This window comes from Fukomys damarensis, unplaced genomic scaffold, assembly GCF_012274545.1.
Source record: "Fukomys damarensis isolate Sample0158 unplaced genomic scaffold, DMR_v1.0_HiC HiC_scaffold_10, whole genome shotgun sequence".
NCBI classification, from domain to species: Eukaryota; Metazoa; Chordata; class Mammalia; order Rodentia; family Bathyergidae; genus Fukomys; species Fukomys damarensis.
The window spans coordinates 12,107,185-12,122,546 of NW_022900922.1; the positions used below are offsets into that span (position 1 = coordinate 12,107,185).

Below are 15,362 nucleotides of genomic sequence, written 5' to 3' on the forward strand. Positions count from 1 at the left end.
TCAAAATATTATTTAAAAAGGAACACAACCCTAGCAGAATAATAAGCTGAGATTTTGAAAAAAGTCTAGGCTGACTTCTATCTTTTATATGTAGAGAATGAAAATGACAAATAGTATATTCTTATTAACATATTGGCCCTCTATGGATACAGAGAATGAATGAAACTGTCAGCTTCTGTTTGTCTTCTCTGACATGAAGAATGATCTATATACAGACTAATACAGCAAAAAGTAGGAGAAATAATAGGAAAAAATTGAAGCCCAACACTGGGGAGGAGATTGTACCAGAACCTCTCACTGCTCTGAACAAATTAATATCTCAGAGTCAGAACTGAGAAGATTTGTTAATATCTTTGCTGAACTGTAATTTTTGTTTTTTTTGGAAACGGGGGATTGAACTCAGGACCTTGCGCTTGCAAGGTAGCCAGCCGGCAGCACCACTGAGCTACGAATTCTAATCTTGGAGTAATTATGGCAAATATGAAAACTTATAGACAGTGGAGGTGTAAAGTTCCAAAAAGGATGTAGCAGCCTTAGATTTTAATAAATTGATGTAAATCTCTACAAACAACTCTAGAGATCAAAAAGATTTACAGATATTTACAAAAGACAAGATGAACAGTAAAGGTTATGCAGAGTCTCTAAGAAGAATTCATTCCAGATAACTCAGTTCCCACTTTTGACAGGATCGCACACCTGCGTGTTAGCAGAATGCCTCAGCCATGTATAATACATGTCTAAATTTCCATGGTATATTTGGCAGTCATTCTGTCACTATCTTTGGGACACAAAGGAGAATTGGATTATACATGGCTGCTGTTACTAAAGAGCACAACTCAATTTTACCTTAAAGTCATTGGCACCTTGGTGGGAAATCTCTTAGAGGCTGCTGTTTTTTACCCTGCTACACTGAGCACTTTTAACACCTCCTCCTCACTTCTCACTCTCAGCTAGTAACCTTGTTTATTTCACCAAGAAAATAGAAGCACTGAAACAGAACTTCCTGGTCTACTGCCGAATATTCTAATCTTCCTGCATCTGTACTCATGTATTCTGACACCCTTCTTATCCTGTTAGAGACCTGTCACTGTTCTTCCACTTAGACTTTGGATTCTCTTTATTTTGCCTTTGTTTTTATAGAAATCTCCCCCCGCCCGCGTTACTGGGAATTCAAACCAGTTGCACCCCCACTTTTCATATTGAAACAGGGTCTCACTGTGTCCCTAAGTTGTTCAGACTGAACTCAAACTTTGATCTTCCTGCCTCAGCCTCTCAGAGTAATGGGATTGTAGGTTTGTGCCACCATACAAATATCTCTTTTCATTCTAGTTTTTTAAAATATATTTTTTTCCTCTGTTGGAACAACAGGTTATACCTCAGCTTACAAACATTCTCCAACGTCAGTCTTTTTAAAAAAAATTTCATATCTGAAGCCCCTCAAGCGATTCCCCATTTCCTTGTATACTTTATGTCAGAACTTCTCAAAAGAGCTGTGTAGACTGCTTGCTTTCATTTCTTCATTACTCTTTCCCAATCCCCTGACTGTTTTTGATGTTGTCAGGAATTTCCGTATAGCTAAACCCAATGGTCAATTCTCAGTCTTCCTATCCTCAGTCACTTAGGAATATTTTGTATGATTGTTCACTCTTTTCTGTCTCACATTTTCTGTGTTTGCTCCTGGAGATACCCTTCTGATTTTTCTCCCACATCACTTGTTATTTCTTCTTTCCTCCTGTGCTGGATCTTCCTCTCCCTGCTTCAGTCATGCTTAGCCCAGGCAGGGCTTGGTTTCAGACCTATACTCATTCTCAGAGTTACCACCATTCATTATGGCCTCACTGGCCACATGTAGCTTTTGTCAGCTGTGTCAGATAGCAGGGATTACATAACAGTCCCATCATCTCAGCAAGTTCTTTTGGACAGCACTGCTCTGGGTTATTTCACCCCCGCTGGTCTCCTGGCTTTAGGAATATACCTACATGCAGAGGATTCTCCAGTCAGTTCACCAGTTCTAGCCTCCCAGCTTGAACCCCAGTTTTGTATCTCTGGCTGCCTATTTGACATCGTATACTTGGTTTCCAATAGACCTGGAAACGTAACATGGCTGAACTGGAACTCCATTTTCCTTGCTCTCTGTCATCTTACCTACCAGTAAGCAGTACTGTTCTCACAGGCGGGAAAACCTTGTAGTATTTTTTAGGGGGTGCATTCTGAGGAAGAAATATTTCTAGGGAAGAACTTCTATTTCCTCTTTTCACATAGTATTCCAGTTCCTGAGAAGTAGGACTGAATGACTTTTCTCATTCTGTCTGTGTAGTCACTCTTGACTTCTTCATCTTTTGCATTTAATATCCAATACATCAGGAAGATATTATCTCAGTACCTTGAAGTACACATTTTTCAGATGCTCGCATGACCTGTTTTTCAAAATTCTCTTCAAGCTTTTGCTCAACGTTTACCTCTTCAGATCTACAGGAGCGCTATATCACTCTGTATACTTACCCTGTTCAATTTTTTTCATAGCACTTAGCACTGCCTGGCATAACATATATTTTTGCCTTTATCTACCTGACTAAAATCCATGAAGGTAGAGATTTTAGGTTTGCTCTGTACTCAATGCCTGAAATAATAGCTGGTATATAGTAAATACCGAACGTTTGTTGAATTACATGACATATTGATGATATTTCTAATGCTATAAAACTAAAATTTGATGCTAATATATTAAAGCAGGATTTTTATTGTTTTGGGTTTTGCTGTTGTTATTTTGTTTGTTTTTATTTTACATTTTACCAGTCACTGTATGAGAATAAGTAATTATTTTTCTAAGAAGGTGATTTATTTTATTTATTTATTTATTTTTGGGGGGTACCGGGGATTGAACTTGGGTCCTTGCACGTGCAAGGAAGGCCACTGAACCGCTGAGCTAAATCCTATGATTTATATTTTTATAGGTATTTGTATTATACTTTTCATTTGGGATAAATGTTAAAATACAAATATTCTAGAAATATTGCTGGGGCAAGTTTTATTGTTACAGTTGTATTGGAAATGGAGAATTATTCTACGTTGAAATTTAAAGTTTGGCATTATAACAATAAAAAGGCAAAAGATAGTAAGATGGGGTCCTTGGCCTTAAGGAGCTTATGACTTCATGAATAAGATAGTTACGTAGATAAGTAACTACAGGGTATCAGTACAGTTTGGAAACAGACAGAAATATGTATAATGCCCTATTGACATTTTAAATCTATTAAAAGATATTTACAGTTCCAGACTTTATGAACACCTAGTGTAATTTTGAGTGACAAAAATTAGAATATAGTTGTGTATAAAGAGAGTTGGGAGAATCAAGAAGGGCACAGCTGCCTCCTGGTATTAGAATTGTTTTGTGGATAAAATGAAATTCCACAGATATCCAAGCTGGGCTTGCAAACACAGATATGAAGAAGCCATGCCAGTTTAAGAACATTTTAGAAATCCATCAATTTGGCTTAGGAGATGTCTCTCAATAAAATAGCAAAACAGTTCTAGTTTGCTGCTAGCTTTCAATTCTGTAGCCACACTGAATTAGCTGGAATCATTTAAACATTGTAAGCATGTAAACATTGTAGGTTTACTTTGCAGTAGTCCAAAATAGAGGATATTATATAAGAATAATTAATAGAATACTATTTTTAGACTCATAATTTGACTAATAATTTCCTTTTCCATAATTTTATTTATTTTAAAAATTAATTGTAGTGGTACATTTTAGATACACATAATGATCACATTCATCATTTGTACCTGTACATAGTATATCTTGATTCTTCTTTTTTCCCCAGCTTCCTTCCCTCCCTTCAACCCTTCTTTCCCTCTTTATTTACAAATAATTTGTTTCCACTTTTTTTCCTTCTCTTCTTATGTAATTTTATTTATTTTTATTTATTGGAGGGGGTGACACAGTCTCACTATGTAGTTAAGACTGACCTGGAACTCACTGTGTAGCCCAGGCTGGTCTTGAACTCACAGCGATCCTCCTGCCTCAACCTCCTGAGTGCTGGGATTACAGGCTTGTGCCACCACTCCCAGCTTCTTCTTCTGTAATTTTAGAGTTAAGAACATATGCATGATTTTGATTAGCCTGAGAGGCAGCAGAAACATGCATGAAAGGAATCCCACAGCTGTTCTGTGTGGTTGAATGGTTGGTACTTTGACCACTGGTGCTGGTCCATGGAGTGAGCAAAAGCTAGCCTGTGCTTTAGCAATGGTGTGTCCTGATGTGAACTGCACCCACTGGGAATAGGTGTTTTCCTAATTTACACAAAACTGTGTGTCTATCATAGCTCTGTGCCATTTCCTGCCTGCTTTATCCTGAAGTACCTATCAGTGTGGTTTAGGAATTGTTTGCCTAGCTGTAAAGAACTTGACTGTTCTTCAGATTTGAGCATTTATTTATGAATTTTTGATACCAGGGATCAAACTCAGGACCTTGCCTTGGTGAGGCAGGAGGTGGAACCACTGAGCTAAATCCCCAGCCCTCATAATTGAGCATTAAAAAAAAAGTCACTCTTTTCAAAAAAACTTATGATTCGAAATAAACTTTTGTAACTGTAATAAGGAAATATTTGTCATGTTTCTTCCTGGTAAAAACTACAGAGAAGAGAAAAAAACAGGTAAGTAAAGGGAAGGATTTTGTTATTCCAGAAGCAGAAACTTTCCTTTAGTATTCTAGAAATAGTTTTTATTGCATCGTACACAAAAGATGAATTTATTAGAGAGTTCAAGGATATGACACATGGTGTTAATTGATCGTTGTTTGGTTTTCGTATTTAGAGTTCTCATATATCGTCTAATACCTTTCACCCCATGCCTTAGTCCCTTTCCTCATCGTTGGGACACAATACCCAAAACCCACAGTTTAAAGGAGGAGAGGTTTATTTTAGCTCACATTTTGGTCCACAGTTGGCTGGACCTAAGGCAGAATGCCACGGCAGAGGTGCTCACCAGAGAAGAGATGAAGGGAGCTCTTCAGTATGGGGGTGGGGGTGGAGCAGAGAGTGCAAAGGAAAAGCTGGGAAGGAAGATAAACCCTTCCAGGCTTTGCCCTCAGTGACCTGCCTCTTCAAATTGGGCACCACTTCCTAATAGCAAGCTAGCTGTAAGCCTCCATAATCCAATTAGCTTCTAAAAGCCTGCCTATGAGTACATGAGGCTCTTAGGGGCTATCTCTATGTAAACCATAACACCCCAATGGGAGCAGAATAATTTGGCTACCCATAGGAACTTTGACATGACTCTTTCTTGGTGTATTTAGGTGATATTCAACCACCTCCTAGAATCCAGTGTTAAGAAGGCTGATACCAGTATGATTATCTTTGTAGTTAAATTGTGCCTCACCTGGAGCGTGTAAGTTAGGAGTTGGGAGAGGAAGGGTAGAGAGCCATGATTAGGTTCATAGCACTGTCCAGGACACTCCCTTGACTCACTTCTTGAAGGTATGCATTTTTGTAGTGTGCTCTTGAGATGACCCACCCAAAACGGCGGTGGTTTCATACATCACATAAAAAGACTGGCCACTGATTTTTATGTAAATGATTTTTATTAAAATTACTTATGGGGCCAGGGATTTAGCTCAGCAGTTCGGTGGCCTGCCTTGCAAGTGCAAGGACCCGAGTTCAATCCACAGTACCAAAAAAATTTAAAAAAAAAAATTACTTATGGTTCATTATCACCACTAATATGTTTGTCTCTTTTTTTTTTTTAATAGGTGAAACTTTATTCTACTTTATGGACCCAAATTTTAAAGACTAAATGTTACAGAAGTGTTGAAAGACTGGTAAGTATCCAATGTAATAAATATTAGCAGCCAGAACACTTGATCCTTGAAGCTATATAGTTAATGGCATTAATTAAACCCAACAATAAAAACAGCTGAACTTCCCCTTGGTAGAGATGAACATATAGATTTTTTTTCCGTTAACAGGGATCAAACTCAGGACCTTGCACTTGTGAGGCAGGTGTGGTGCCACTGAGCTAAATCCCTGGCCCAAGATTGTGATTTATTCAGACTATACCATATTGCAGGACAGTTTAAAGAAATGAACATAATCCTGACAGGGAAAAGCAAAGTTATAACTACACATAATATGCTTTTTGTGCAATTTTCAAATAGTTAAAACAGTATTGAATATATTTATAACTATAAACGTTCAAAAATACAAGGACTTGTCATACAGTGATAAACAAGGGTGGAAGATGTGTGGGTACAGATTTCCTGTAACTGTAAGATTTCTTTACGCTCACATGCACACATATGTGTATGCACACACAGATTGACCCGAGCATCTGAGCGCACTGTGACATTAATACTTGCTGGATGTCGGTGCTAGCTACGACCTCATGCTGCATATTTTTTGTATTGTCCTGAGTATATGGATTATTAGAAAATTTTAAAGGAAATACAGTGCTTATCTTTTCCTTTGGGATTCAGAATGGCTGAAAAGAATTTGATTAATTCCAACATTCCTTTTAGGAAGAAGTGAATGTTTAATGTGCAAAGCAGAAGTGCACCCTATCACCCCTACTAGTATTGTTAGTGCTAACTTACATAGTCAGACAGAAGAATGGGAATTTCTTATGAATATTGCACAGAAGAATTCAGAATTTTTGTAAACTGTAGATAATAGGGACTTATTGTACAGTATGGTGACTGTAGTTAATGATATATTCTTGAAAAATGTAGAAAGAGTGGATGTTAAGTGTTGTGACCATAACATAACTGTGAGATAGTGCATTTATTAATTGTCTAGTTTTCACCATGACACAACATACAGAGTCTATCAAAAAAATGTACATACACTTCAGCAGTTCACCATACTGATAAATGTCTGGAAGCTAGTGGCCACCACTTTGAGTACCTCATATAGTTGCAGAGGCCAAAGGTAACTTGTATTAATCTCATGATGTCTCAATAAATTTACTATTAAAATATTTATATTTTTTTCTTTTTCTGATGTATACTTTTTGACAAACTATACAAAACATCATATATGTGATACATACATTATTTTTTAATTAAAAAGTTAGAAAAGAATAAGAGCTCATGTGAAAAGTTTTTCAAGATGTCTAAATGAAACAAAGCAGGTAACAGTCATATGTGTGTGTGTTCATCTTCCTTTTTATAAAGTCACTAATTCCATCATGGGAATCCTTTGCTCCTGCATCTAACCCTGATTACCTCCCAGAGACCTGATCTTCAAATACAGTCAGCATATGAATTGGGAATTAAGTTTCAAACACATGAACATCAGGAGACATGTCAAATTATAATAGTTTCAGTTATATTAATTTCTAAAATGTAGGCCCAATTGTCAGCATACTTTTTAAGCTTTTTACATTTTAATATTTTAAAAGTGGCAGTGTATTTTGTAGCAGATAGTATCTTATAAGCCCTGTCAGAGGCTGCTTCTGAATGAACTTGTTAATAACTATTGAAGTTGTCAGTACTTCAGCTGAGTTCTGTGTGTTTATTGCTACCATATCTATTAGTTTTAAATGTTTTTCTGGCTGCTTTCTGAAACACTGAGGCTCAAGAAAGTACCAACATTAAAATTTACATAATAGTGTTAGCTACTTTGGAAGGAAATCCTGGTAATGGTAGTGTGGTGCTTAAGAAATGCTGCATCATAGATGGTCTTGATGGCCCAGTGAGAAAGTATTGCATCATGGTTTCAATGGCAGTGTTTGGTTTTTCTTTTTCATTGATGCACTTAGTACCTATGTATCCTAAAATCAATGACAGATTAGGTAATATGTGTTAATAAAGTTAGATTAAATATGAACTGAATATAAACTAGGTTGATTTATTAAATAATTTTACTTTATGAAATTTTTCTATATTTTTTATTTATTTATTTTTCTTTCCTGTACCAGGGATTGAACTCAGGACTCTGTGCTTGCCAAAACGGTGTCACAGACTATATCCCAGCCCCAACGATATATACATACATACATATATATATATATATATATGCATATAAAATAGAGATTATTGATGAATTTTGAAATGAGTGATGTACATTTTTTATACTTTTCTTTTTGTTAATATTAAATGATGTAAAAATATTTGTGAAATGAATGTATAGAAGATATATATATATCTAGTCTAGTCGTGGTGAATCTTTGGTACACATGCTGTTTGTTTTTCTTTTAAGACAAAAGATGTTAATGTATGAGTTTTTTCTAAACCAAAACCTCAGTATTCAGGTTTAATTACAGTGTTGGCACTTAGTGGGTTTTGGGTTGCAGTTTGGGCACTTGTCTCTAAAAGGTTCAACATCACTGATCTAGGTTATGTATATCCTATATATGTTGCTCTTTGGGGATATTTGCATATAAACCATATTGTTAATAGTGGTACCTCATTATTGAATTTGATTCAGTTCATCCAGTTTGGTTTGTGACCAGAATTGTGGAAAGAATTAAGTTTGTGAACCAAGGTACCACTATATATATATCCTAAGTATAGAATTCTAGAAGGAATCTAGGAGTTATGCTATTAGGTCCTGGAATGACAAGGAATCAAGTTAGTAGAGAGATTTCTCTGGCCTCTCACTTTCATGTTTAATCTGCTTCTCTTTGCATTTCGTTGGTGTCTTTCTACCCAGTTGTCTTCTTCTGAGCCTCACTTACGTCATAATGACCACCACAGGCCCATTTCATTGTGACCTTTCATCATATAACTAGGTCCCTTTAATTCAAATTCCAGAGAGAGAGAGAGACAGACAGACAGACAGACATAGAAAATGCAAACAAACCTGATTGTCCAGTTCCCCTCTACAAGCTGCACTGTACATCTTTAGCCAACATGTACTTTGACCATTCCTGAATCAGGTGTGCTTCTGTTGATTGCAGCTCAGAGGTTGGCCCTGCCTCTTTGCCGTAGGTGTAGCATATGGCCCACTGCCCTGTCAGCCAGGACTGTGGTGCGGGGTTTCCCCTAAAGCTGGTGAAGTATGACTAGTATGTCTTAAATCTTTTAACATTTCTAGGTTAAAAACCTTTTAAAAGTTCCTGGATATCTCAAAACTACTTTTAGTCTTAAGGTAAAACTCTTTTGAAATTCTAGATATTTTGTTATTCATTTCTCCATTTTGTATAGTTATATATTTTTTTCTTAGTATTTGTATCTATGTTTTTGCCTCTTTTCTGTCTGCTTTGCCTTATTCTTTATTTTCCTTAGCCATAAAATGTCACATTGCCTTTAATTGATTTAGATATGTAGTAAGAAGTGAAGTGGCATAACTTTAGGTCCTAGAATTTGTCAGTATTACTCACCTTCTGGGAAATACCCCCTCTGGCTCCCACACTGTACGATAAGTCCAGATTGTGGGCCCTATCAAGTGAAAAAGTTTATATTTTTAAAAGTCAGCTTATCTGCTTTAAAACACTTAAAGCAATAACAATTGTATAAGTATTTATTTTTATTCTAATTAAGAGAGAAAGTAACTGCCGCCACTCCCTAGCATCTTCTCTCTAGATACCTTCACTAACTTCATCCTGGCTGTGCTCAGGCATTTCAAACCTGGAACTTGTTTCTGCCATGTAAGAATTAGAATAAGGAGTAAGGAGTAAGTTAGAACTATACCTGAAAACTGTGTAGGGTTGGAGACCTATAGCCAGTAATTTTAAGTCAGTCTTTAGTTAAAAACAAACAACAGAGCTGGGGATTTAGCACAAGGTTCTGAGTTCAGTCCCTGGTATCAAAAAAACCCCCAAAACAAAAACCAAAACCAAAGCAAAAAAGACAACAAAACACATAGTTTAAAAGTATACTTGTATTCATCGTTCTAATCTTTTTTTTTATATTTATTATAGCTCGGTCATGAGCACCGACAGTAACTCATTGGCACGTGAATTTCTGACTGATGTCAACCGGCTTTGCAATGCAGTGGTCCAGAGGGTGGAGGCCAGGGAAGAGGAGGAGGAGGAGACACACATGGCAACCCTTGGACAGTACCTTGTCCATGGGCGAGGATTTCTGTTACTTACCAAGCTGAATTCTATCATTGACCAGGTAACATCTTCATCTCAACTTTCCATTAACATATTATAGTTTATTATAGATGATTAATTTCTAGGTTACTTAGGTTTTAAGAGTCTCTGAGACAAAGTCCTTTTTCATATCATTCCAACAAAAAAGTAGATCTGTTTGTAAACATAGTGCTCATTTGGATACTTTTTCAAAAATGTCTGGAATATCTTAAATGGCCTTCTAAAGTGTCTTCACATTTTTTTATTCTAATAACAGTAAAATTATATGATCATTAATAGAGATATAATTCAGAAGCATATGAGTTTGCATTTTCAATAAAGATCAAATATATTTTTGAGAAGTTTAGTATGAATTATATTTAGGGACTTTGCTAGTTCTGGAGTGAAAGCAGAGAGTCCTCTTATGTAGACTAATAACTAGTGAGTCCTTTAGCTTTTACATTTTTTGATTTTGCTATTTCCTTATTATAGAATTAACAATTTTAAAGCTAATTGGGACTAGAGAGTTTTTTAATCTAACCATCTTTGTAGAAATAACTCTATAATACATTGTATTGAAATAATACAAAGTTAATTTGAAGCATGAGATTTATATCTTTATTTCATTTTAGAAGGAAACATAATTATTTTATGAAAGAAAAACTCTAAAGTATGTATTTAGGGAGTAATTAATGTAGTTAGATAATAATACTTCAGTTACCTTGATGAGATAATTAGGTTTCTGTAGCATCAGTATGATGATATTTTTTAACATACTGAGTGTTACTAGCTTTAGGTATGTGCTTAGCTATCACTAGATAAGATTTCTTTGCTATGAATGAATTTTACTGATCAATATATATGAATAAGTATAGAGACTTAAAATTAAGCAATGTCTCATCTTTACTGTATACTAAGGAATGTCACAAATAACAATGAAGAAGCATTTGCTTATTGTGGTATCTACCTGTCACAGAATTTTCCAGAACATGTGAAGGTTTTAAATACTTGTATTATTGTTTATAAATATGATATTTTAAAATACGTGACTGGATGTAATTTAATTTTATGTATTTGCATGATTTTTTATAAATAAATTTTAAAATCAGAAAAAAGTGTTTGATCTGTGCATAGTGACTTTTTGTTTTCAATTTTTGATTACTATGCATACTCTGCTCTTTTCATTTTCTTATCACATATTTAAAAATTCAGTGCAGGGCATTAGAAATATAAAATACCCAGGGATAAATCTGATAAAATATGTGTAATACTTCTGTATGGAATTTTATAAAACATTATTGAGAGAAACGAAAGGAAACCCAAATACATGGAGAACTATAATTTTATTTGTTGAAATATTTGAATTTGTTAAATTTGTTGTAGAGATGTTTTTTCACACTTAATGCATAGATTCCAGTGCAATCTCAATTAAACTCTCAGTTTTTAAAAATAAAAGCATTATCAGGATATTTAGCTCAGTGGTTTTGCCTCTTGCTTCACAAGTGCAAGGACACAAATTCGATCCCTGGTACCAAAATAAACAAATAAATAAAAGAAAAGCATTATCAAGATGGAAATGTAGCTCATAATAAAACAAGTGCCTATCATATGTGAGGTTCTGGATTCAATCCCTAGCATTTCAAAACCCAACCAAAAAACAAAACAAAAACAGCATCATCGAGATATAGTTCACATTATAAACTCACCCATTTCCTGTGTACAATTCATTGGTTTTTAGTGTTGTCCATTATGTGCACCCATCCATCCCCATAGCCAATTTTAGAATACTTTTAATCACTTCGAAAGAAGTCCTATATCCTTCTCTCATCCCTGGCCTCTTCTTCCCTCCTTCCACTTCTAGTGACCACTCATCTGCTCTCTGTCTCTACAGATTTTATGTTTCTCTCTCTCTTTCTCTCCCTCTCTCTTAATTGAGACAGGATCTTGCTATGTACTTCAGGCAGGCCTTGAACTCACTGTTGTAGCCCAGGCTGGCCTTATAGCGATCCACCTCCCTTAGCCTTCCAAGTGCTGGGACTACAGGAGTGTGCCACCACACCCAGCTGTGTTTTCTCTTTTAAGCCATGATATATCATTATATTACTAAGTGACCAAAATCATTTGATCATGACAGTAGTAGTAGTTTTTCTTGTGGTAATATTTTCCAGTCTTTAGTATTAGCTATTCTAATGTTGTTATCTTATTGCAGTTTTAATTTGCATTTCTCTGACACCTCATGATGAGCACTTGTTCATAGGCTTGTTGGCCATTTGTTTATCTTCTTTTGTGAATGTTTGAGTTTTATGTCATTTTTAAGGCTAAGTTATATATTGTGTACTTGCAGTAGTTCTTTGTGTATTCTGGATATAAGTCTGTTATATTGCAAATGTTTTCTTTGTAACTATGAAAAGAGACTAGTTTTTCTTTTTATGTAATGTGATATCATTTAATATATTACTAAATGATTTAAATTATTGATATAGCTGCAATAACTTTTTTTCCTGTGATAACTTTTTTTTTTAATCCCTTCTTTCCACCTACTCACTTTTTGGAATATCTGTAGCAATGGTAGAAGGAGCAGTATGTGTTGTCTTGAGAGTAAAGAGTAAAACTAAATAGCCATTTAAAAAATAGGGCTTTTGTTCTTTATAGGTTCACATTTAGAGATCACAGCTCAGTAAAATTTAACAGATGTTTTAGATGAAATAAAAATAGAACTTAGTGACTTTTGATTGTTTCAATTAGGAAATGCAGAATGATCATTTGAGTCTCTAAGGCAAATTAATTGAACAAGACTTCATCATTTAAGATGGAATCAAAACACGAGACAGAGGGCCATACATTTCAGGAGGAACTTTAGCTTTTGTTTCTGTTTTTCTCATAAGTAGGACAGTTCTTGGGCACTCTGGGGAAGAGGTGATCTAAGCACTTTGCCCATCCACTGCAGTACTTTGGCTTTATTCTGCTTTTTTTTTTAACTGCACATAAATATCTACAATAAAGTGCAATTTACAGATTAGGCAGAGTAAAGGGATAATAACAATAATAAAATAATAGAGCAGTTATCACAATTCATTAAATAACAGCTGTTTAAACATATGAATTAATCATGCATCTTGAGGTCCTAGAAAAATAAAACAATTAGAAAAAAATCAGAGCAGAAATTAATGAAATTTAAAAAGATCAGTGAATTAAAGAACCGTTTCTTTGAAAGAACAAGCACAATTGACAAACCCTTAGACAATCTTTTCAAAGAAGGAAAGAATAGACTCATATCAATGTATTTAGAAACAAGAGAGGCAAAATCAAGATAGACACCATCAAAATCCAGAAGATTATTAGTTAACTATGTCCCAATACTTTATCCAATAAATTGGAGAAATCAGAAGAAATAGATAGATTTCTAGATACCTATGAATTACCAAAACTGAACCAAGAAAGTGTAATAACCCTGAATGATCCATTAATAGGCAGTGAAATTGAGGCAGTAATTAAAAAACCTATCAAGAAAAGTCCAGGACCCAATGGAGTCACTGCTGAATGCTACAAAAACATTAGGGAAGATGTAATGCTGCTAGTTCTTTTTAATGAAATTTAAAGGAAAGGAATACTGCTGAACTCATCCTTGGAATCTAGAATTACCTTCATTTAAAAACCAGAGAAGAACTCAAATAGAAAAGAAAACCATAGGCCAGTCTGTTTAATGAACATAGATGTAGAAATCCTCAACAAAATAATGGCAAACATAATGCACCAAATCATCAAAAGATCATACATCATAACCAAGGAGGTTTCATCCCAGGGATGCAAAGATGTTTCAACGTACACAAATCAATTAATGTAATACATCTCATAAACAGAAGCAAGGAGGACAAAAATCACAGGATCATCTAGTCAATGCAGAAAAAATCTGACAAAATCCAACATCCATTTGTGATTTTAAAAAAAAAAATCCCTAAAGAAAATAGGTATGAGAGGACCTTGTCTCAATCTGATAAAAGGTATTTATGACAAACCCACTGCCAGCATCACACAAAATGGGGAAAAGCTGAAAATTTTTCTTACAAAATCAGGAATAATTTAAGGATGTCCATCTCATTTCTCCTGTTCTCTATAGTACTCAAAACTAGCCTGAGTAGTTAGGCAAAAGAAAGAAAAGGGATCTGTCTAAGAAAGGAAGAAGTCAAACCACATGACCTTTTACATAGAAGACTCAAAAAATCCCACCAAAAGACTCCTGGGACTAATAAACAAATTCAGCAAGGTGGCAGGCAGAATTCAAAATCAACACACAAAAATCAATAGTGTTCCTGTACACCAATAATGAACCCCAATGAGAAAGAAATTAGGAAAGCAATACCATTCACAATAGCTTCAAAAAAATTTAAAACTTACCTAATTAACCTAAAATGAAACTGAAAGAACTCTATGAACTCTATAGTACTCTGAAAGAGATGGTCAAGGAAGATATAAGAAAATGGAAGGATATTCCCTGTTCCTAGATAGGCAGAACCAATATTATCAGAATGGCCATATATACTTCGAAAACTGATATATAGATTTAATACAGTCCCAATCAATACTAACAGCATTCCTCACAGAACTGGAGAAGACTATCCTAAAATTCATATGGAGCCAGAGGAGACTCAGAATAACAAAAGCAATCATAGGCAAAAAGAACAAAGTAGAAGGCATTATAATCCTAGATTTAAGTTATAACACAAAGATACAGTGATTGAAAGCCAAAAGAGCACTGGCTCAAAAAGACATACGGATCTGTGGAACAGAATGGGATGTAGAAACAACCCCACACACTTTGAGCCACCTGATCTTTGACAAAAGGGCCGGAAATATATGCTGGAAGAAAGCCTCTTTAAAAGTAGTCCTGGGAAAACTGGCTAATATACATGTGTAATATGGAATCTAGACTCATATCTCTTACCATGTACTAAATAAAATAAAGTCAAAGTGGGTCAAAGAACTAAATATTAAATACACTGAATCTGCTGGAAGATAAGATAGGCAAAACTCTTGAAGACATAAGCACAACCAAGAACTCCTCGAACAGAACTCCAGTTGCACAAGAAATAACATCAAGAATCAACAAATGAGATTATATCAAATTAAAAACCTTCTGGACAGAAAGGTACAAAACCAGTTGAGTGTTGGTGATGTGGAGCTACCGGATTGGCTGGAGATGGTATCTCTACAGCAAACATCTTCCTCCATTGTTCTTGTTTTGGATTGTTTCCTTAAAATGAGTTTCCAGAAGAGATTTGAATTTATACTACAAATCTACCATGATAATCAGCATGGTACTGGCAAAAAAAAAAAAAAAAAAAAAA

General features: G+C 35.1%; 1 protein-coding gene across 4 annotated transcripts in view; it reads left to right on the forward strand.

Moving 5' to 3' along the window:
- Positions 1-15,362, forward strand: part of Lyst (lysosomal trafficking regulator) — a 196,312-nt gene that overhangs the window by 24,527 nt on the left and 156,423 nt on the right. For all 4 annotated transcript variants that reach the window (XM_033761844.1, XM_033761845.1, XM_033761846.1 and 1 more), the window contains 2 exons: positions 5,753-5,821; positions 9,862-10,060. In XM_033761844.1, coding sequence (XP_033617735.1) covers positions 9,869-10,060 — 192 coding nt within the window. In that variant the 5' untranslated portion in view covers positions 5,753-5,821; positions 9,862-9,868. The remainder of the gene's footprint in view (positions 1-5,752; positions 5,822-9,861; positions 10,061-15,362) is intronic.